Source organism: Diachasma alloeum, unplaced genomic scaffold, assembly GCF_001412515.2.
Source record: "Diachasma alloeum isolate Michigan unplaced genomic scaffold, Dall2.0 Dall_scaffold_00338, whole genome shotgun sequence".
Taxonomy (NCBI): domain Eukaryota; kingdom Metazoa; phylum Arthropoda; class Insecta; order Hymenoptera; family Braconidae; genus Diachasma; species Diachasma alloeum.
This window is the reverse complement of record NW_021680477.1, coordinates 769,363-793,447: the sequence shown is the minus strand read 5'-3', so window position 1 is coordinate 793,447 and position 24,085 is coordinate 769,363. Positions and strand designations below refer to the sequence as shown.

Below are 24,085 nucleotides of genomic sequence, written 5' to 3'. Positions count from 1 at the left end.
ACGCACAAGTCATGAAATATCCTAATAAATAACCGGAGTTGCATCGCGCATATCGCGCGGCTACTCCTCGTCCCTTCGCCAATCCCGAATTGATAAGAACGTCACCAGTAGCCGCGCGTTATCCTCCATTGTTCCCCAACAATCGACGCGGCTGCGCACGCACGCTGGCAACAGGTAAAAAATACCTGGCTACCAGGTTAAACTATAGGAACGTACGGTACCACTTACCTGCGTCTGCCGCAGGTGCAGAGAAGAGGGAGGGTTTGACTTCTCAAGGTGGGAGTCGAACCTGACCGGTTCGGCTCGGCCTGTACTGCCCGACGCCTTTCGATCGACAGTCGCGCACACGAAGTCGACACATCAGGTGCAAAAGAATACAAAACTCCCGGGTAACAATATGGTAACATCAACGTCAGCGGCAAAAACCGTTCTTCGAGGGGATGAGTAATGCTGTAAGTGCGTTTCAAGTGTTTTTCAAGCGTTTTCAATTCGAAATTGAAGATAACGGGGGAATTTTAGAAAGTTTAACGGCGCGCATGCGCGATCTGGTGAAAGCGACGGGAAGTGACTTCTTTATTTTTATTGTCAGAATAAATTCAATTCGCGTTTTTAGAAATATGTACAGAATGTTTGAAAAACGGGAGGTAAAAAGGGAGAATTTTCCTTTTTCTAATGTCGAAGAAGGATATTTCCGCTGTTTTTTCACAGAATAATTGACTTGAGGCGGAAAAACATTCATAAAAATTATTTTTTTTCATCTCGCGAACAAATGATTCAATTCTTCAACGCAATTCAGCAAACGGGGCGATATTATCGCGTGGCAAATTATGTTGTGGTTTGTAGTTGTGGTGTTGATACTTTGGATCAGAATAAATTCAATTCATGTTTTTAGAAATGTGATTAGAATGTTTGAAAAACGTGAGGTAAAAAGGAAGAATTTTCCTTTTTCTAATGTCGAAGAAGGATATTTCCGCTGTTTTTTCGCAGAATAATTGACCTGAGGCGGAAAAACATTCATAAAAATTATTTTTTTTCATCTCGCGAACGAATGATTCAATTCTTCAACGCAATTCAGCAAACGGGGCGATATTATCGCGTGGCAAATTATGTTGTGGTTTGTAGTTGTGGTGTTGATACTATGGATCAGAATAAATTCAATTCACGTTGGTAGAAATGTGATTAGAATGTTTGAAAAACGTGAGGTAAAAAGGAAGAATTTTCCTTTTTCTAATGTCGAAGAAGGATATTTCCGCTGTTTTTTCGCAGAATAATTGACCTGAGGCGGAAAAACATTCTTAAAAATTCTTTTTTTTCATCCCGCGAGCGAATGATTCAATTCTTCAACGTAATTCAGCAAACGGGGCGATATTATCGCGTGGCAAATTATGTTGTGGTTTGTAGTTGTGGTGTTGATACTTTGGATCAGAATAAATTCAATTCATGTTTTTAGAAATGTGATTAGAATGTTTGAAAAACGTGAGGTAAAAAGGAAGAATTTTCCTTTTTCTAATGTCGAAGAAGGATATTTCCGCTGTTTTTTCGCAGAATAATTGACCTGAGGCGGAAAAACATTCTTAAAAATTCTTTTTTTTCATCTCGCGAGCGAATGATTCAATTCTTCAACGCAATTCAGCAAACGGGGCGATATTATCGCGTGGCAAATTATGTTGTGGTTTGTAGTTGTGGTGTTGATACTTTGGATCAGAATAAATTCAATTCATGTTTTTAGAAATGTGATTAGAATGTTTGAAAAACGTGAGGTAAAAAGGAAGAATTTTCCTTTTTCTAATGTCGAAGAAGGATATTTCCGCTGTTTTTTCATAGAATAATTGACCTGAGGCGGAAAAACATTCATAAAAATTTTTTTTTTCTCATCTCGCGAACGAGTGATTCAATTCTTCAACGCAATTCAGCAAACGGGGCGATATTATCGCGTGGCAAATTATGTTGTGGTTTGTAGTTGTGGTGTTGATACTTTGGATCAGAATAAATTCAATTCATGTTTTTAGAAATGTGATTAGAATGTTTGAAAAACGTGAGGTAAAAAGGAAGAATTTTCCTTTTTCTAATGTCGAAGAAGGATATTTCCGCTGTTTTTTCACAGAATAATTGACTTGAGGCGGAAAAACATTCATAAAAATTATTTTTTTTCATCTCGCGAACAAATGATTCAATTCTTCAACGCAATTCAGCAAACGGGACGATATTATCGCGTGGCAAATTGTGTTGTGACTGGTTTGCAGTTGTGGTGTGGTGTTGATGTTTTGGATTTTTGGGTTTGTTTCCTGAGAAAATTAATGGGACTGATGAAGTGGGTGGGGAATGGTTTCGAAGTCGTATTTGAATTGTATGAAGTTTCCTCTTTATCAATTAATTAATTATATGAAAATCGGATGGAGATTCATTCATTTAGCGTGAGAATTCTTCGGTTTTTATCTCTTTTTCTAAAATTAACTGCAATTTAATTTCCTCAATGGAATAATTCATTGCAAATTTCATTAATGTTTAAAAAATAGTAGATTGTGAATGGAAATAAACGTTTTTTTACCGTTTTATGAAATTGAATGAGGAAAACGCTAATTTGAATTAAATGTTTGGAAAACATAACATAAAAAAAAGAATAATTTTCGGTTTTTTAATATGAAAAAAGGATATTTCCGCTATTTTCTTCGCAGAATAATTGATCTGACACGGAAAAACATTTCTAACAATTCTCTTTTTTCATCCTGTATACGAATGGTCCATTTCTCCAACGGAATGCAGCAAAGGAACCAATAATTTCGCGTGGAAAATTGTGCTGTGACTGATTTGCAGTTGTGGTGTTGATATTTTGGACTTTTGGGTTTGTTTTCTGAGACAATTAATGGGACTGATGCAGTGGGTGGGGCATGGTTTTAACGTCGTATTTGAATTGTATGAAGTTTCCTCCTTATCAATTGATTAATTACATGAAAATCTTATGAAGATTCATTCATTTAGCACGAGAATTCCTCGATTTTTATGGATTATTTTCAAATTAATCGCAATCTACTGGAGAAACTCATTGATTTTAATTTTGTCACAGGGATAACTCAATACAAATCTTATTAATGCTTGAAAAATAGCAAATTATAAAGTGAAATGAAACCCAGAATATTTTTTTTATTAGTCATGAATCACAATGAAGATTTTTATAGCTTTTTTTACTGTTTAATGAAATTGAATGAGGAGAATAATAGTGTAAATAGAATCTTTGAAAAACGTAACATGAAGAAAAGAATAATTTTCCATTTTCTAACATGAAAGAACGATATTTCCGCTATTTTTTCGCAGAATAATTGATCTGATGCGGAAAAACATTCCTAACAATTCTCTTTTTTTCATCCCGCAAACGCAGGAATTATTTCTCCAACACAATGCAGCAAACGGGGCAATGATTTCGCGTGGCAACTAGTGTTGTGACTGGTTTACAGTTAGGGTCTTGATGTTTAGAATTTTGGGTTTTTTTTTGAGGAAGTTATTGGGACTTATGCAGTGGGTGTGAAACGGTTTTAAAATCGTATTCAAACTGTATAATGTTTCCTTTACATTAAAAATTGATTAACAGAAAATTGTGTGGAGAATCATTCTTTAGCATGAGAATTTCTCGATTTTCATAGATTTTTCTCTTTAATTAATTACAAAAAGCTCGAAAAATTAATTGATTTACGTTTCTTCAATGGAATAATTCCACATAAGTCTTATTAATGTTCAAAAAATAGCAAATTACAACTTGAAATAAAACCCATAATAATTTTTTTATTGTACACGAATCAAAATGGAATAAAATGCTTCGACTTGGGATAAACTGAGAATTTATTTCGTGATTTTAATCAATTTGTTACTGTTTAATGGAATTGAATGAGGAAAATGTTTTTTTTTTCTTTTGACTCCGTGCATTTGCTGCATAAAATAGACAACCGAGTGTTGTGTACATCCGCCTCATTGTGTGCATTGTAATTTTATCCGGTGGACGAAAACTCCAGGGTACGGAGCATGACTCCTGCTGCATGAACCATTCTCTCTCCCTTTTTCATGTTTCGGTCTTCGCTCGGCGCTGGCCCTGGAGAACCCGTCCGACGGCATTCCGGGACGGCCGGTCGGGGAGTCGAAACGCCAACGCTCGAGTCAAGGATTTGTTCCTTGTTATTTTACCGGTCATTTGCGCTGTTAGAAATTTTCCCAAATTTAATGCTGTGGATTTTAATTCAATTTAAAATCAAGTTGTTCACAGAATTTGTGATTCACTCACTGGGAGAATTGAACATTAGATTTAATTCAGTAGCGAAGTGGTAAAACGGTTTAAGTCGACTTATCTCCCAGTTCAGTTTTTGAGGAATATTTCCGAATCTAAGGGAGATAAGGAAATTTTCGTAATTACATTTGTTGTAGCTCTCAATCGGCTCTATAAAAGAGGTTATGAGAAAAATTTTGCTATCTCCCTTAGATTCCGAGATATTCATTGAAAACTGGTCAATAGTCAAAATTGACTTATTTCCTTTTACCACTTCGCTACTGAATTGCATTTTCAATAGATTGAGAATTAATAGTGATATATTTCGCCACGAAAATCCTTTCCGGCGTTTTTTACAACAACATATATTTCTCAATTTTTGAGATTTTCTGTGGTTTTGATTTAATTTCATGAAATATTCAGGAATTACTAATTTGTAAATAACAACACATAAAATAGATATAATAGAAAATTTCATGTGAATTAGTCTCAAACATGAATAACTGTATTCATAAAAAAAATTCTATTGATTTAAAAAAGAATGAAAAACAGATAACGTTCCTTATTGGTAAGCTAATCAAATTCCTTCATTAAATTAATTCAGAAAAAAATGTATTGCATAAAAAATTCACGTAAGAACCGAATTATCACGAACGAGCGGTTTCCGCCCGTTTCAATAATTTCTACTTGAACTTGGAGACGAAATTTCTCATCACTGTCTCATCCCTATCTCATTATACGCTCGTGCACATCCCTTCCGCACATATTCACCCGAAAATTCGTTGAATTTAAATTGCCGAGCGCTCCCACAACCGCTGAACCTCCCTGCACACCTCGACTCCTTCGCCGCTCGTTTTTTCCAAGCACAAAGAATGCTATCGTGACTGTATGCCCCGCGTGTAATACGAAAGCGATTAACTTGCGTTAGCGCGACTCGTTACTGATGGCCGAACCCCATGGCCTGTGAAATTACGTAAGAAATCGAGTGTGCGAACTTTGAGGTGAAAAATGAAAATGGGAGGGAAGAAATACCGAAAATAGAGGATATGAATTTCGTCCGCAAAGCGGGGATGGCCATCAATTATAGGACTCTTCAATATTAAGAGAATTTACGACTCACATTAGTTCATTATTTGATGAAAATTAACAGAAATCCGAGAATTCCGGCAAGTATAATGTAATTTGAAGCTGAATAGTTATACTTTGATTCAATATTCATGTAAGTTGGGGATTTCTGGTTTTCCTGGCAGTGAAATCGGAGATTTCAACCAATTTCGTTGTTAAAAATTCATAATTTGATGATAAAATCGAGGGAAACTTTCAATTTTAATTGAATTTCTCCGTCAAAATTAATAGAAACAAGGAGAATTTGCGTAAATATGTCTTTAATATTCAACTAACGGGAAATTCAGGTTATTTCGGTACTGAATCTTCAAGTTTTGACCAAATATTCAAATAAATTGAGAAATTCTTCTCCTCCTCCTGCTCAAAATTTTGGAATTCCACTGAGATTTCAGCGATCTTTGAAATTTAAATTTTTTGTCAATAGTTTTGTTTAAAAAATCACTGACACATCCCAACGTTTTGAAATTATCAAAATCCCATTCCTCCAATCTCCATAATTTGAAGAATATTCCAATTCCTCGCCTTTTCAGTAATTAATTAGCAATCATTCACGACTATCTCAAATATAAATTGGAATACTGTCGTCCCGGCCCGGAATAACAAGAAAAAAATTCTGAAAAAATAATTAACGATTGCTGGAATCAATTAAGTTTTCTTTCTAAAGATTTAACAAAGAAGGTACTGCTTATCGCTCTCCATGTTGGAATACTTGGAGTGAAATCGTGAACGTGTCTCTCCTTCATTAATGGTTATATTATTATACATTAATGGTTATATGGCATTTACCGAATGGTGAAAGACACGAGTGTTTATATTTTTATCTTGAGCGATGAGTCATGCGGTGGTAATGTTTCCTCGTCCTTGGTTGGATCGTTCATTTACATAATTCAGGAAATATTGTTACACATAACTTAGTTTTCACGAGTGTCGCCACAGGAGGATGTGAAGAATCGAGTTGTCGGGAATTAATTGTGAGTTATTTTACTCAGTATTCCGGGGTGAAGAATCACTCGCAGACATCGAACTCAGACGTTCTGTAGTACATTCCTCGAAAAATTTAACGGGCTCCACAATTACAAATTTAATCATTCAGTTCAATTCATAAATTTTTGATTTTATGTGACAATTTTACATACAAAATGTCTTGATATTCTCTCCTCAAAAATGTGATTTAAAGCCCAACGAGAAATTCCAAAATGTAATAATGTAATGCAAAATGAATATATAATGCAGAAATTAAAAAATATTTACCAAGTTTTGATGAAACAAAACTGTTTCATAAAAAAAAATCGTAAAACAATTATGAATTTAATCGTTCAGTTCGACTCATAAATGTGAAAGCGCTACGAGAAATTCAACAAATTAAATAATTCACTGCAGAATAAAAATATAATGTAGAAGTAAAATAATATTTACTATTTTTTAATTTTAAAAAACGCTTTCATAAAACGAAAAAAAAATCGAAACGCAATTGTGAACAGTAAAAATGTAAATGTTACGATTGATATTCACGATTCAGGTGTTGCGTGACGAATCACACTCAGCCATAGAGTTGAGACATTTTGTATTATATTCGTCAAAAAAAATTACGTAGATTTCATAATTGTGAATTTAATCGTTCAGTCCAACTCATGAATTTTTTATTTTACGTGAAAGTTTCAAATGAAAAATGCCATGACATTTTCTCCTAAAACAGGTGGTTAAAGTCCAACAAGAAATTAAAAAAATTAAATAATTTAATGCAGAATGAAAGTATAATATAGAATTAAACAAATATTTAATACGTTTTGATAAAAACAAAATGTTGCATAAGAAAATCGAAACACAATTGTGAACAGTAAAACTGTAAATTTGACAATTGATTGNTTTTTTTTTTTTTTTTTTTTTTTTTTTTTTTTTTTTTTTTTTTTTTTTTTTTTTTTTTTTTTTTTTTTTTTTTTTTTTTTTTTTTTTTTTTTTTTTTTTTTTTTTTTTTTTTTTTTTTTTTTTTTTTTTTTCAATTTTCGTTTGTTGGTTCAGGTGTTGCGTGACAAATGACAATCAGACGTCGAGTTGAGACATTTTGTATTATATTCCTAAAAAAATTGAGGTAGATTCCACAATTATAAATATAATCGTTCAGTTCAACTCGCTAATTTTTGATTTTACATAAAAATTCATAAAAAAGTGTCTTGACATGTCTTTCTAAAACTGATGATTCACATCCAACGAGAAGTGAAAAAAAAAATTCGATGCAGAATAGAAGTAAAACATGAAATTCAAAAAATATTCATTACGTTTTGATGAAAAGAACAGTTTCATAAAAAAATCGACACCCAATTGTGAACAGTAAAAATGTAAATTTCACAACTCATGTTGATGGTTCAGGTGTTGCGTGTACGTAACCCATTCAGCGTCGCAGGTGTGTGAGTGCGATTGAACAAGAGTGTACACAGTGGAAACACCTTTAACACGTAGCGTTCGGTCGCGCACAAATTCCTTGAGGGTATAACCGCCGGAGAATTCCACCGGGAGTGGGAAAAATCCCTGGACGCGGGAGATACTGTATTATCCACGATAATAAGGCCGATAATTGCCGGTTCTGTGGTAATGTCTATTGCCCCTGACCATTATCTAAATCTCGTCAATGCATTAATTATGATTAACGATCGTTAATATGAAAAAAATCCCCGTTGTGCCCCAGCAGTTTCTGAGAATTCTAATAATTAATGTCGGGAAGTAAAGTTTTTCAACTGTATTTGGAAAATAATTGGGATAAAACAGGTGGACAATGGCATTTTTAAAAATAAATGAGTGTAGTTATTGTTGGTAATAAATTAACAATTTGCTTGCGAATGGGCTCACTTTTAAAAATTCTTATTTCATTATTCTCTTTGGCAATTTTTTCAGGTCCTAGTACTATCATCAGTTGAAATGTCATCAAAATTTTTCGTATTATTTCGTGCTGTCGAATAATTCTACATTCAGACCCTCTCAAGACTCGAATTCGTTTTCAGTCCGGGTTTAATCAAGGTTCAATCAAGGTTTAATCAGTGTATAGCCGGGATTTAATCAGGGTTTATTCAGAATTTAGCCAGAGTTTAACCCAGGTTCTGTCAAAAGTTAGTCGGGACCATGAGTCAATATGAATAAGTATTCAACATAATAGACTGGAACCTGAGTTTAATAGAGATAGAGATTTCGATATAAAAAGCTCATGACGGTATTGTGTAACTTGATAAGCAATGATGCTGTTCTCACCATTTTTCAACTCGATTAAGAAGCCATTGAAATATACTTTTCAAGCCCTGATTTAATTGCTATTACTGATGATTCTTTCAGTAATCATGAAAAAACCCATTTTCTCTTTCAAATCGCATAAACAATGTGCTGTAACTCAACAACGAATTGTGCGACCCCCATCATATTATCATAGAATCAAGAGGGTATTGTTATCAATTTTTTGAGCCATGACTAATTCCAGTTTGATGACAATTTTTTGAGTGATCGTTGAAAAATCGATTTTTGGAAAAATATAAATTTTTGCCAATCTGCAGGAAAAATTGTATTTTAACTAGTGTCAATGAATAGAGCTTATTAAAGTCTATATTTACGAAAAAATTCATGAAACTCGATTGATCCCGTACAGAAGAATTAAAAAAAAATGAAGAAAAATTTTAATTTGAGTGATTACAAAGCTTCGGAAGCAAAATAAATAAATAACTGGATTAAATACACAATTTTTTTTCTTTTGTCAATTTCAGATTATGGATCCCCCGAGGAACGAACCATTCGACTACAATTAGAATGAATGCTCAATGAATTCGAAATAAAAATAATAATGAAAGTGTGTGAATAATCCCCGTGAAATCCAGGAATTAAAATGTTGACTAATTGGATCATCGGAGTATTCCTGATTGTGACAGTGGGGGGGACACTGGATCCAGCGGGTACAAAGTGTGGACAGAAGAGGTGCACCACCACTGAGTACTGCAGTCCTTATGACACTCAGTGTCGACCGTGCACAGCAGCGTGTGACACCTCCAGTCACAATTATCAGCCGGAGATCTGCGTCAAAGACTGCCAGGGTGAGTGCCTCCTCCGTTATTTGTATTCAATGAAGTTGGGAAAAGGTCTGTGATTTTTTTTTCGTGAGAATACGAGTGTCGAAACCCGGAAAAATGGGAAAGGGGGGCGGGGGCGCAGGTAGAAACACCTGGAGATAAATATTGGCTTCTGAATCTTTTTTTTACATCTTCAGGGGTAAGTCATTGCAGCAAACAAATTTGATTTAGAGTTCTTAAAAATTTTGTGAAAAATTCTCATTCATTTTTTCTTGGATTGGATTTTCTGTTTGCTTTATTAAAAAAAAATAATGTGAATGGGAAAATACAAAGATACTTTTTTTGAATGAATAATGTCTTCATAAAAATTCAAGATGAATGCGAAGACTTTTTTTTACTGACCTTCAGAAATTCCCTTGAAGAATTCGAAAATTCAATTCTTTGTATTTTTTGTGTACGCTTTATTCATTTTTGGAAGATTTGTTGGTGATTTTCTACTAAATTTTCGTCATATTTTCTGTTTACTTTATTTATAAAAAAAATGAAGTGAATAAAAAAGGACGAAAATTATTTTTTATCAATGCGTAATTTATTTATAAAAATTGAAAATGAATGCGAGGAGTTTCTTTAACGAACTTCAGTCAAAGTTTCACTCATTCATTGGGTTTCGAACAATCCATTAGAAATAATCTGCATGACATGAGATAAAAGAAACGATTCAAATTTATGCGTATGAACTCACCCGCTAATTGCAAAAAAAATAAAAGTAACTGTGATTTTCAATAAATTATTCTCTCAATCCATTATTCATCGCTTATTTATCATTCTCACCCAGCAAGAAATAGCCGCAACGATGACATAAGTCGACATTTCTTCCTCATACCAATAACTCTCGACATTGTCGTCAGCCCCACCCCGACATCTCCGTGAATTTTCATCCTCGCGATTCATGAATGAAAAACGAGTGGGATGCACACACCACTGACGCCAACATATCCCCCTTTCTGCGACACAGGAGCTCTGAATGTCGTAAATCCATGCGGTATTTTCATGCCCGCAAGGATATCTGTACACTCTACGTCGCCTCACTGTGGTTTGAATCCAAGTTGAATCACCATGGAAAATACCAGGCATCTCGATGCTCACCATTAATCAACATCAACCGCAGTTGGAAAAGTCGTTTCTCATGGGAGTTACATTGTTGATGGTCTCAATTATTTCTTGATTGTGAACTTCCTATTTTTCGGCAAATGCATGAAACACTTTCACTGAAACTCAGCGAATTTAATGGAAAATTCCATTGAATTTCTGCTGTATTTCTATGGAAAATTCTATAATTTGTTCAAAGTTTTGAAATTAATTGTTTACAATCATTCTCATTGCAAACAGCAATACGACCGATGAGAATCATATGTTCCAATTTATCAGCTGTTAAATTTTCATATTACAGTAACTGATTTGCTCGTGTTCTAATTCGTACGCTCACTGAATAAGATTTTAAACATAATTACAATTCAATTCCGTCTAGAACACACTTTAGGGAGTGAATTTCTGGAATTCAATGTTTGCTGATACTCTGGTAAAAGTGCGTGCCCACACTGTTATCAATTTTTAGTTAGTTCACACGGTAATTCAATTAATCTGTTGTTCATCTCATCAATATAATTCCGTGCTTAGAATATTGTCATCTCGTGTTATCAGCACCAAATTAAAAATTTAAACTTCCTTTGGAATATTGAGTCACAGCTTCTTTTTATTCATATCAGAAATTTTGTATTTGGATATTAATATTATTTGCTCAAAGTGAAAAAATGCTCGCAATTAGCAATAATGCTGGATAGAAATTATTTTATGTAAACAATCAGTAGAATTTCAATTTTCTAGACAATTTACTCTATTGATACATTTTCTATAGGAATTCCTCGACGCGAATTTTCTCTTTTCGTTCTCATTTTTTGTTGTAAAAAAATTAAACAAAAAACATTTTTGCTTGATATGAACATTTCAATTCTTTTTTAGAGAAAGTTCCGGTCTTGTTCAATGAATTCTCAAATGAGTGTTCTGTAAACAATTCATGTTACATGTGTTTGTGAATAATTAACATCGTGAAGAGTATTTTCATCTCCACTTGACGTACGTCAAGATGACTAACAATACGACTCAACTATGGTCATCACTCCATTCATAAAATATTATGCAACGAAATTCTCCTCAAGTTCCGGGAAATCGATCGTTTAACACACAGAAGAAATCATGAATGAGTGGTTTTTGCGGTTGACTGAGAATAACGATGATTGGATTGCGAGAGATGTGACTGTATCGCCATCATTTCTATCAGTCATTGATTCTAATTGCAAGGATGATTGAGATAAGTGATGATGGAAGAACAATTTCTTCACCAAAGCACAATAAAAAAAAGACCACTGATTTTTATTGCTGATGTTTAGGTGATAATCTATCACTAATTATTGTTGATGAATTTCAATATTTAATTCAATTGATACTTAATTTATTCATTTATTCATTCATTTATTTGATTGATGATTAAGTTAATAATAAAAAAATTGTTGGATAACATTAACCAATTGCCTAATTCAAATTAATCTCTCATCAATTCCCGCGGAACAATTAAACTCAAATTTACAGTTCCCACCGATTTTCCCCTGAAATTATCAATTTTTAATCGCGAAATTCCTTGAAATTTCAGAGGAAATTAAATGATCCTTAAAAAAAATAAACCATGCTTGATAGAAATTTCCCAGACTGACCGGAAATTCAAGTCTAAATTTTTTAACAGTGTACTTATTAAACTTTTTATTCCCCCTAAACCCATTCATTAAAAAACCCTAGAACTCGTAAAATGAATTCACCTGAGTCCACAGCCCCAACACCTGAACTATTCAAGACTTTAACTTCCCACCTGACTGTACGTCGTTTCACTTCACGCAACTCTGCCCGGATGAGTCACCGGCTCCATCCGCCCCCCTCCCCCCCGCCCCACACCGCCATTCCAAGTCGTTCTCTTCATCCTCGTCCCCTCGACGTTCGATTGAAGAATTTTAGATTTTTTAGGAGCCGCAGGTAGTCATCCTCGATTCCATTCCATTCAGGACACAAAAGGAATCGTATTTCATCTCCCCAATGGGAGGAAGCTACTCCAGCCCCGAAGAAGACCCGAAGAATAGCATTAGCCGTTCAATTCCGCTCTGTTATATAACGGTTTTTTTTGCTGCCCCCCGGGTCTTAGTAATTTATATTGATATGTTCTGGGAATATAATAGGGCTGTTTTGGACAGTCAAAACATTATTTCCTAGTCGGGGCATTTCGCACGAGTGTGAGTCACCTCCTCGGCATGTGGATCATGCATATTACATGGGTAGCATCAACCTGCTACGCTGGCGGTGCCGGTTGTATCAAGAAATCGATTTCGCGGGATATCGCGCTTCAGGGGCTCCCCCTGCCTTTTGCTGTTTCAATTCTTTTCGGTTATTTTCGCTCTGTTTTTGATCGATTTCGGGATGGTAATGAGGGTATTAGAGATGTATTAGACTGGTAACAATTTCGTCCGAAGGTTTTGATAAAAGATTCTGGAAGGGAATCGCCGATCTTGAGGCCGAGAGTCAAATATCGCAAAGATCACAAGGAGATGGTCAAATTTGAGAAGTAGAAGGCGAGGGTCCACGATCTCCCATATATCCACGGTCAAAGTTGCCGTGGAGCGTGTGAATAGACACTGCCCTGTTTTTGATCGATTTCGGGATGGTAATGAGGATCATTATAGATGTATTAGAGCGATAACACTTTCGTCTGAAGCTTTTGATAGAAGATTCTCGAGGGAATCGCCGATCTTGAGAATTGCATTGAATTTAAAAAACCATTTGCGGCAAATAAATTTGTTCAAGACAAGAATTGAAATTTTTCTACGATTTTATGGAGATGTTTCAGGCATTCGGTTAGCTCAAGTATATTTTTTTCTGTATGAATATTTTTTACTCTTTGCTATTTTAATTCTTTTCAGTTTCTATTTCATGTTCTTTTTGATCGATTTCGGGGAATTTCACTGCATATTCATATATTATTACGATGTTCCATCTGAATTTCTTGATTACTCCTTCAATCCCATGTTTTTCACTCCAATTTTAAGCCAAGAGCCTCACGGTATGACTAATTCATTCAATTCCCTTGAGACGATTCCAAGGAATTTTCAGTTTAAGAGAGTAATTCAATTTCTGGGGGACGTGAAAGGCTTTGAGGATTCTCCGAGGATTCTCTACTTGAAGAACTCGGTACCATAGGGCACGGGCTTACACATTACACAGTTGACCCGCGCTGTGACCAGTTGAGAATGGTGCCGGAGGGGGGAGGAGGGCGAGGCAATTTATGCTCTGTTTGGTCGCTAGTTGCCATCACGACTGAACCTGCCCCACTGTTTTTACTGCGCATGTCGCACGCAGAAAAATCAAGAAAAATCACGCTCCTTAAGAAGTACGTCTTTGCTTCTATCAAAAATATCAAGGCTGGAAAATTTTCGAGAGCAAAATATTTTGGCCTGAAAAGTCAAGTGATTGTTGCACAATCAGAGAATTCATTTTATTTTTAATTGAATGAATTTTGTTTTTATTTCAATAATAAGAATAAGAATGGATAAAATTAAATTAATCTAATTGTAGAGACGGAAATTGAAATAAAATGAAGTAAAATAAAATAAAATAAAATAAAATAAAATAAAATAAAATAAAATAAAATAAAATAAAATAAAATAAAATAAAATAAAATAAAATAAAATAAAATAAAATAAAATAAAATAAAATAAAATAAAATAAAATAAAATAAAATAAAATAAAATAAAATAAAATAAAATAAAATAAAATAAAATAAAATAAAATAAAATAAAATAAAATAAAATAAAATAAAATAAAATAAAATAAAATAAAATAAAATAAAATAAAATGAAATAAAATAAAATAAAACAAATCAATCTAGCGGCGGTAATAATTAACCCATGAATTGATCATAATTTAATAAGTAGCGATGACTTAAAGTTGAAGAAGAGAATAACATCACAGTTTTTGTGATAAAAAAAGATATTTCGTCATGACATTGACGTCTAGTCCAGATTATTTGAAGATGTTATCAACTCCTAATGTCCAAGAACATTACAAACCCCGAGAATTCCGCACCTCCTGCGGAATTGAAAGCGTCTGAACTGCCCCAATTAATCATCTTTAATGCAACGTCACCAGCATCCGCGCGTTTGATAGTCCCCACTTCCTCCCCCAGCGGCTCATCACCAAAGAAACTGACGTCTGGTTGCACAGGAAGTCGCAACCACCCAGTAATTCGTCATGTTCTTCTTGCAGCTAGACGCCGGGGACCACCCAGCGGGTGTTAACAATGCAATTGTGTATACAGTTATGCGAGAATCTCCGGGATACTAATGACGGGCTGGTGCGGGTTTAGAGGGGCCTGAAAATTAAGGATATCCAATTACTTTGTTTTTTTTTGCTCCCGAATGAAAGCTTTATAATCGTTCAAATTTAAGTTTTCGTTTTTTTGTGTTATTTAATCATTTTTATTATAGTTCAACTCATTTTTTAATAACAAAATACATGGAAATTTCGGGTAAATGAGTGATTGGTAAAAATTTCAAGATTTTTTACTTGAGATTTCAGGAGTCATTTTCTGACAGTGAAACTGTTAACGATACTTGGAGGCCCTTAAATGTAATTTGGTACCGGATCTTCGTGTTTTGATTGGAAATTCAGGGCAGCTCCAGAATTCTAATTTTTCTGCTGCTCAAAGGTTTGGAATTTCGTTGAATTTCCGATGAAATTTGAAATTTACTGTTTTTTTTCTTTAAATTGAATTCAATGTCCCTTTCCTAAAGCCCACTCTTAAATATTTTTAGAATTATTCGGAAGATCAGTTATTCTGTCGCTAAAAAAAACCCTTATGGATCACATAAGACTGTTAGTACCTTCTGGCTCTAATTTCTGGTACACTTCTTGGAAATTTTTATCACATCATGGTTTCGTTGTTATTTCAAGGAATTTTACAATTAAAAATTCCAAATTTTATGGAAAATTCAACAGAAAATGCAATCTCAGTTTAATTATTCCATCAAAATCAATAAAAATTGGAAAATTTCAGGTGAAAATATTTATTTATTCATTTATTCCTTTACATTTTTTACTAATTGAAAGTTGACTTCAATTTGATACTGAAAATTCGTATGTGGATTGAAAATTCACCTAAGTCAAGGAATTCTCGTCTTTCTGCTGCTTAAAAATTTGGAATTTCATTCAATTTTCAGTGAAATCTTCATAGACTTCATAATTTTTCCCTCTAAACTGAAGATGCACTTTCAATTATGTATATTCTTACAGTCCCGAGAAATAAATTGATATGAATTAAAAAAAATATTTAAACGTTCAAAATTTTTTAAATTTCTCAAATCAAAAATGATTTCCATATTCATATTAATACATATTCACTCCATAATCATTAATAATCCAACATATTACTGCACGAATAATGTGTCCACATATTCCCCCATTCAATGAACCCTTTCATATTCGCGATTCCGGAATAATTTCTCCCCCCAAAGGATTAGAAATTCAAAGCCAAACGGTTCGCACTCTTCCCCCAAGTTTTTCTCCCCAAAAAAAGTATCATTTTGTGTTTTAAAACATTTAAACGATCTAAATTTTTTAAATTTCTCAAATCAAAAATGATTTGCACATTCATATTAATAAATATTCACTCCATAATCATTGATAATCCAACATATTACTGCACGAATAATGTGTCCACATATTCCCCCATTCAATGAACCCTTTCATATTCGCGATTCCGGAATAATTTCTCCCCCCAAAGGATTAGAAATTCAAAGCCAAACGGTTCGCACTCTTCCCCCAAGTTTTTCTCCCCAAAAAAAGTATCATTGTGTGTTTTAAAATATTTAAACGTTCTAAATTTTTTAAATTTCTCAAATCAAAAATGATTTGCACATTCATATTAATATATATTCACTCCATAATCATTAATAATCCAACATATTACTGCACGAATAATGTGTCCACATATTCCCCCATTCAATGAACCCTTTCATATTCGCGATTCCGGAATAATTTCTCCGCCCAAAGGATTAGAAATTCAAAGCCAAACTGTTCGCACTCTTCCCCCAAGTTTTTCTCCCCAAAAAAAGTATCATTGTGTGTTTTAAAATATTTAAACGTTCTAAATTTTTTAAATTTCTCAAATCAAAAATGATTTGCACATTCATATTAATATATATTCACTCCATAATCATTCATAATCCAACATATTACTGCACGAATAATGTGTCCACATATTCCCCCATTCAATGAACCCTTTCATATTCGCGATTCCGGAATAATTTCTCCCCCCAAAGGATTCGAAATTCAAAGCCAAACGGTTCGCACTCTTCCCCCAAGTTTTTCTCCCCAAAAAAGCATCATTTTGTGTTTTGCCATGCCCCAAGTACCTCTTGCATACCAATGAGCTACAGCCATTGTTTACAAAGCACCCGACGTGCATACACTTACACCCGGCAACTCCGCAGAACATTATGTACCTTATGTACAACTTTATGAAACGCACATCCATCTAGTGCTCCTGGGACTTGTCAATGTGATGGTTGCAGCAAGCCACCTCTCGTTAGTTATCGAGTTTGGCACACGAAGGCGTTAACGAGCTCCGACGTTTCAAATGTTAACTTCCAACTTTTTGGAGCGGCATTTCTCCAGACAGTTCTATCGCCTCTATTAATTCCCCTCCGCCCACACTCTCCTTTGATTCCGTTCAAAACCTCGTCTGGTTCTACCACAAAACTTGCTTCATTAAATGTAACGATTATCGCTCACTCATTAACGGGCACGTCCGTGGCAAAGTCTCAAAGTCCTGAATCTTTGGAAGTTTATCGTTCACCCGGCGCTGGGCTCTTTATATTTATTTGGACTGACGGGGGAATGCTTATGGGGAGAGGGATGTTTTGGGTTATTGGAACAGTTTAATTGGATTGAAGAGAGAACGTTTTTGACAGAACTTATTAACTCAAGGGGAAATGGTTTTTTGCGGCAAGTTGAAAATACATTTGCTAAAAATTGAATTTTTCCCATTGAATTTTACATTTTTTTGAAATCATAATGATGTTTTTCAATCGTATTGGGTTCATTTATATGGGCTCCTACGCATCAAATTAAATTCTTCATTTATTCTAAGAGCTTCTCTGAAAATCAGGTGAAAAAGTTCTGATTCTCAGTTATTTTTCGTTTGAACTTAGAATCATTGCACTTGAATCAAACTGTCTTTATACTTATTTTTGGAAAATCTTGGTTCTTAAATTAAGAACCCAACAAAAACTGTTTTTGATTGGATGATTTTTCATTATTTGAAGTGAATATACTCGTGTTAAGTATTTTTGAAAATACCTCTGAAGTTTATAATTTTATTCCAAGATAATTTAAAACTCGTTATCATTGAAAGCTCTCGGCGCTGGGTCCTATATATTTATTTGGACCGACGGGGGACGTTGGAACAATTTAATTAGATTGAAAAGAGAACGTTTTTGACAGAATTTATTAAATCAAGGGGTTTAATTAGTTTTTGCTGCAGGCAGTTGAAAATGCATTTCCAAAAAATTGGAATTTTATTATTTTTGATTTGTTTCATCGAATTTTACATTTTTAAAAATCTGTCCCCTCTCACAAGATGTTCCTGAAAATGTTGATTAATTTTTTCATTCATATTTTCTCTTCCAGAGTTCCTCCATGATCAGAGATACGTTCTTCGCGGAGAGTTGGGGAGAGACGTCGTCTCTAGAGGTGAGTTGTAGCACACTCTGAATATTAATGGGGACCAGACTCCATGAGTTATCTCAGGTGAAAGGGGTTTCAGATTAGGGACGTGATTCGAGGGAATCTTGGGTCGTGTCCTAGTTTTTTAAAGTCAAAATTCGTGTTGCATGAAGTTGAAAATAATTTTTATATGGGAAAAATCATGACATTTGAATTAATTGAATTTAACTGATGACTTTTCTCATTTCTACTCTTTATTCATCTATTCTTTATATATTTATTCTTTTTATTTGTGTATATATTTTAATGAATCAAGGGAGAATGACCAAACCATAATTAATGAAAATAATTTGAGGCGACAAACATGTCAATTTAAGAACCTCAAGATTTTTATTTCAAGAACCCCGAGGCTTTTGGTTTCGGTACCCAACAGTTCTTATTTTAAGCCAAAGTACTGGATTTCAGTAAAAATTACTGAGAACAAGAACTATTGGAGTCGTTCAACGATGACGTACGCAAATTTTGGGACGATTTTGACCCTTCCCCTCCCCTCTATGTCCGCATATGCAAAAATATATATATTCAAAGAATGTATTAAATTGACCTATATTATACATACTTTTATATATTTTTCCATGCCCCCCTCCCCAGCTACATTTACGTAATACTTGAATGCCTCCTTTTCTCTTATTCTCCGAGAAAACCCGCTGGAATCCAGTACTTTTTGTCTCTGGAGACCAGAGACTTTTTCTCTCTATATTCACGATAACAAAAAACCGTCTTATCACTCCGTGAATCGTCGCCGCGATTGCTATTTGCCTATTCAGGTCAGTCGGCACGCAACTACCCCCTCTCCCCGAGCCGCCCGTCTCCAAAAGGCGTGTAACAGCACGCGATTTTATTTATGCCGGGTATCCTCGGAACCTGAGTGGAGACTCGCCGAGGAACAGGGATGAATAACATCCGGCCTCGTGTTTTTTTTGCAACAAAATTTATCTTTTTCTCTTATTTGCAGGTCCTTACAGTTGGACATGAATAAATTTTTATAAAAAACGATCCTCATCTAGTTATATTAAGAACCGGGAGAGAAATATTCAATAAAAATTACCTATCTTTTCCGTAATTCCGGAGCGAAATGTGGTTGTAGTAAATTTTACGGGACTGTCACGTAATTTTTATCTAAAATCACGGAATTACCAGAGCGTTCCGTAATTTTTATCTGAATCGCCTGTGGAACATTACGATACCGTCACTTAAGGGTGCCAAGTGAATTTGGCGATGACCTTGAAAATTGACGTTCACCAACAAAGTTATAATTTTTTTAATTAATGGTATTAGACAGATGGTGAACATCGGTGACAATTTTAAAATTTTAGAACTTATGGATATCGAGAAATTAAATAAACAAAATCAGTCTTATACACGGCCTCTTATGGAGTTTTGACTAAATTGAACGTTTCAACCCCCTAGGAACTCAAGAAAAATTTGAAAAAATTTGAAGATATGGGGAATGATGTGTTCAATGTGATGACGACAAAAAACAATGGGGTACCGGGGTGAATAAGAGAGATATTTCAAGCCGCCGTACCCATTTGAACCCCTGCGTTCTCGAGGTTCGTCACGCGAAATAGAGGATTTTCCGCATTTATTTTCTCGATGTCTAGTTCCGGTTGCGAGTTTGAAATTTCGTCGGATGGATGAATACATATTTCTCTAATGATGGAGGGAAAGAAAAAAATTTTTTTGAATCTTTTTTCAAATTCACTTGGCACCCTTAAATTCTCCGAGTCGATTCCGTAATCGGTGAGCGCACTGTGAGTTCCGTAATTTTTACTGAACATTTATCTCCGTGAAGTTTTCGGCGAAGATGTCTATGAATAAATGAGTCGCAAAGGCACATCCGGCCTCGTTAATTGCGCACTGGGTCCGCAGTGACTGACGCTTTATGTTTTATCACAGCTGCTATAATTACCCGCGCTTTAAAAGAGTTTAACGGGGAGGAGATCGTTAATGGTCCTCGTAAGGAGTAAAAAAAATTAAGTATACATGGGATCGTTCAATCACCCAGGGAAATGGGATTTTTTTATCCCGGGGACGAGGGGAAAACGTGAGGTGAAAAATTCCCACGGCTGGGGGTGGGAAAATGGGTTGAGGATGAGCAGGGAAGCGTATAGAGTCGATAAACGTGATCTGGACGTTGCTCGTGGCACCCACTGGGTTAATAGCCATAAAAAACGAAACTTGAGCGCCAGCCCAGACGAACGTAACTGTCCCCGTTGCGCGATTTACGAGGGGAGTTTCATTCTCTTGAGTTTATCTGGGTGAAAATATGAGACATTTTTGGGTTGTTTTGGGGAATTTGCGGGCGGAGAGAAAAGGCGGATAAAAATTACGGAGAAGATCGTGGGGTAATTTGATGGACCAAATGATGCCAATGATGATGATGATGATGATGACTTGGTGGATGGTGAGGTGATCTGGAGCGAAATGTAAATCAATGAAAAATACGGGTTTGTGGAGGATATTTTACGACTTGTTCGGTGAAAAAAATATCTATGGATATCAATATTATAGTCCTGTATAGTAAAATTTCCCACACCGTAATTTTACCGAGAGCGTGAGGTGGAAAATCATTCTCCGTTGCAGAAAAATTGGAGGCAATATTGAGCAATCACTCCCGTTCACTGGGATAATTTTGGATGGAATGCAGGGGAAATTTTAGAGACTTGGTACAAATTACCCTCAAGCTCAGTACATTTTCCCCGGCTGATGGAGGAAGATGTTCGGATGATTTATTAATTTAAAATATTTTTTTTTGTTCGGGCGATTGATTGTGGGGTTAACCGTATGGAAAAATGTAGGGGAGGGTGGGGCAAAACGGCCCCCTTCAATTGTCAATAACTTGTGAATGACATTGTGAAAATTCCCAGTTTCAACTTCATTTTGAAGATAATTTTTCATTCTTCAAAACGAGCTCTAACTCATCCCAATCGGATTATTGAATCGCAAAATATTGATGATTGAAGGGGGGCCGTTTTGCCCCATCCTCCCCTATATTGTAGACTAAAATTGAAATTTCATGGGGAGCTTAGTACACTGTTGGGAATTTTTGACTGGAATTTCCGGGACACTTCTTTGAAATTTTGATTACATTATAATTCTACTGAAATTTCAGAGAATTTCGACATTAAAAATTCGAAATTTTTGGGAAAATCAATAGAAATTGCGCATTCCAATCCAATTATTTCATCAAAATTAACAGAAATAAAAAAAATTCCAAGGTTCTCTCAAATTTTCAATTAATTGGTACTGAATATTCATCACTAGTCAACTATTCACGAAATTTAATTTTATTTTCCAACAGTGCAGGAATTTTCCGGAGAGTGACATTGAGTTTTATTGAAGTTTCAATGAAAATTAAATGGAATTCTCAATTTTTCAGCAAAGGCAAGACGAGAATTCTTCAAATTACTAATTGAAGAGCGCCATTTACAACAGTTTTTACATTGATACGTTAATAAATGGACTATTTATGAATTTGTTGACGACGGGATTTTTTTTCAGATAATGGACAGGCAGTTCAGACCCGTGTTGCCCTGATTCTCTCGCTGATTTCGTTGGTGGGTGTTATACTCCTCTATCTGTGGACATTTTTGAGGGGGAAGAAACTGAGGGGCGCGTGGAAGAAAATCTGTGGAACGAAATGGACGAAGGTAATTCAACTGGATTTTTTTCTGAAATTGTTGGTAATTTTGCAATTTTCCTGATAATAACACAATTTTAGACAAACGTCACAAAAAAATTCCTGCAGAAAATTCCATCAGTTCCAAAACACCTCGTTTTTGAAATGAAAGAAAAATATATATTAAAAATTGAATTGTCAAAAATTTTTGTCAAGTCACTATTTTTTATTGAACTCAATTCATATTAATCAAAAAATAGTATTCATTTTCCAAAAAAAATAAAGTTCGAGAGGAAATTTTTGTTAATTTTGTTAAGTTTCTAGATAAATACAATTTAAAAAAAATGTCTAAAACTTTTCTTGTAAAAAATTCCCCAACTTCCAAAACTCTTTGATATTTTTTCTTAAAAAAAAACAGTCATTACCGAGATATTTCCGATTTTCTACGATAGAAAAACTCAAATTAAAAAAAAACGAAATACATAATAACTTCCTATCGGGAAGTTCGAAAATTGAGATATTTAAAGATTTCGTCAATCCACTATTTTTGATTAATTAAACCCCATCCATTTCCCTACAAAAATAATATTCTTTTTCCAGAAAAAAATAAATAACAACAAAATACGAGACGACGTCGAGGCAGGTCCCCCCAAACAGCAAAATGTCCTGAAACTGACAATGCCAACGATAAGCAGATCTGTGGCAGCTGCCAGTCAAGGGACTACTGGTACCAATGTCAGTACCTCCAGTACCCCCAACACCACGAGTACTCCATTATCCAGGAGACATCCCAGCGAGGACACCACTCTGGATTACGCCTACGATAATCCCGCTATGACGCCCAGTCCCGAGACGGCGCCAGCGAAGACGAAGAAGGAAAGTTCATTCTAACGAATTTTACAAATAAATTGTTCAACATTCTCGACGATTTTCTCGAGGTTTAGAATTTTTTAGTGGTCTTCAAGAAAGAAACCCCCAGGATTTTTACGAAATTTTTGCATTTTGAATTTTGACATTTTGAAATTGTTGATATCTTAATCAATTTTTGAACTTTTGGAAAGAATGAAAGTTCTCTAGCTCTTGAAAATGATGAAAAATTGGAGAGTCATACGAAATCATCTCGACCGCAAGTGGTTTGAGGCAAATATTCGAAAGAACCAATCGATTTGCAATTTCTTTCGTGAAACTACTCGTTTTAAAAATAATTTTTCGATTAACAAAGATAATTCCATCTCTCTGTCTAAATTATTCATCTCTTATTAATCGTAGCACGACTGTTCCCTGCATTCGTGAACCGTGCGGCTGTGCGACTTAATTCATATTAAACCGATCATTAACCCCTAGGATACTATTAATCCCTCTGTAAATTCAGGAAAAGCTAATTTTACCATTCCCCAATAGTTAATCAAAGGGGAGGGTCTAGTGAAATGGACACTTTTTTTGTTTAAGGATATGCAAGCACTTCGTTCAAGTTAACAACTTACTTTCAAGCAAGATTTCACTTTTGTCAAAAATGTTACCATCCCCATACTTTTTTCGGATTTGTCATTGTGGAATAGGGTAAACAGGTCAATTTCTGGACGATTTCAGCTTGCATTGAATATTCCACAAATAAAATGAAAATTGTATTAATTATTTCACCTCTCCATAATATCCCTTGTGTATAATCATGTGATCAATTATTTTCTTCTATTGATCAACATTTAATCAATAAATAAAAATATGACCCAGTCGTCCAGAAATTGCGGGTTTCGGCTACATTCAACTATTTCTCAATTTAATTATTCTTTGTTTTGTTATTTTCACTTCAAACAATTTTCGGCAATTGGCTTGGTCATCCCACATTTTTTCGGGATTTTCTTCAATGAATATTGCGAATAATATTCTATTCATATGGCAACACTGCACAATTCAGTAGCGAAGTGGTGAAAGCAGATAAGTGCATTTAAAAATTAAAAAATAAAATTTCTTGCGTGAATCACAATGAAATATTAATTTTGAAATGGTAATAATAATATTTCAAACTTCGCTACTGAATTTACAAAGGGAACATTGTCCCATAAATTTTACCATTTCATCGACAGTTCAATGAAGTATTAACATTTAAAAAACGATAAAGTGTGTCCATATCGCCCCACTCTCCCCTGCCTCTACATTTATCGA

The 24,085-nt window shown here is 34.7% G+C and overlaps 2 protein-coding genes across 2 annotated transcripts in view; one reads left to right on the top strand and one right to left on the bottom strand.

Annotated features, from left to right (window-relative positions):
• Positions 1-351: 351 nt before the first annotated feature.
• Positions 352-23,552, top strand: LOC107040565 (protein grindelwald). The gene is made up of 5 exons (XM_015260695.1): positions 352-452; positions 9,121-9,444; positions 18,205-18,267; positions 21,805-21,953; positions 22,523-23,552. Exons 2-5 carry the CDS (start codon positions 9,240-9,242, stop codon positions 22,811-22,813), a joined length of 708 nt encoding a protein of 235 aa, XP_015116181.1. The 5' UTR covers positions 352-452; positions 9,121-9,239; the 3' UTR covers positions 22,814-23,552.
• The window catches only part of LOC107040564 (metabotropic glutamate receptor 6), a 48,072-nt gene continuing 38,835 nt past the window's right edge, over positions 14,849-24,085 (bottom strand). The window contains exon 13 of the mRNA XM_015260694.1: positions 14,849-14,887. Coding sequence (XP_015116180.1) covers positions 14,856-14,887 — 32 coding nt within the window. The 3' untranslated portion in view covers positions 14,849-14,855. The remainder of the gene's footprint in view (positions 14,888-24,085) is intronic.

Excerpts from the sequence above, each read along its gene's own strand:
- LOC107040565 (XM_015260695.1), top strand. The coding sequence starts at position 9,240 with ATGTTGACTAATTGGATCATCGGAGTATTCCTGATTGTGACAGTGGGG. Across the intron at positions 9,445-18,204 it reads CTGCGTCAAAGACTGCCAGG|AGTTCCTCCATGATCAGAGA; the intron begins GTGAGTGCCTCC and ends TTTCTCTTCCAG. Across the intron at positions 21,954-22,522 it reads GTGGAACGAAATGGACGAAG|AAAAAAATAAATAACAACAA; the intron begins GTAATTCAACTG and ends TTCTTTTTCCAG.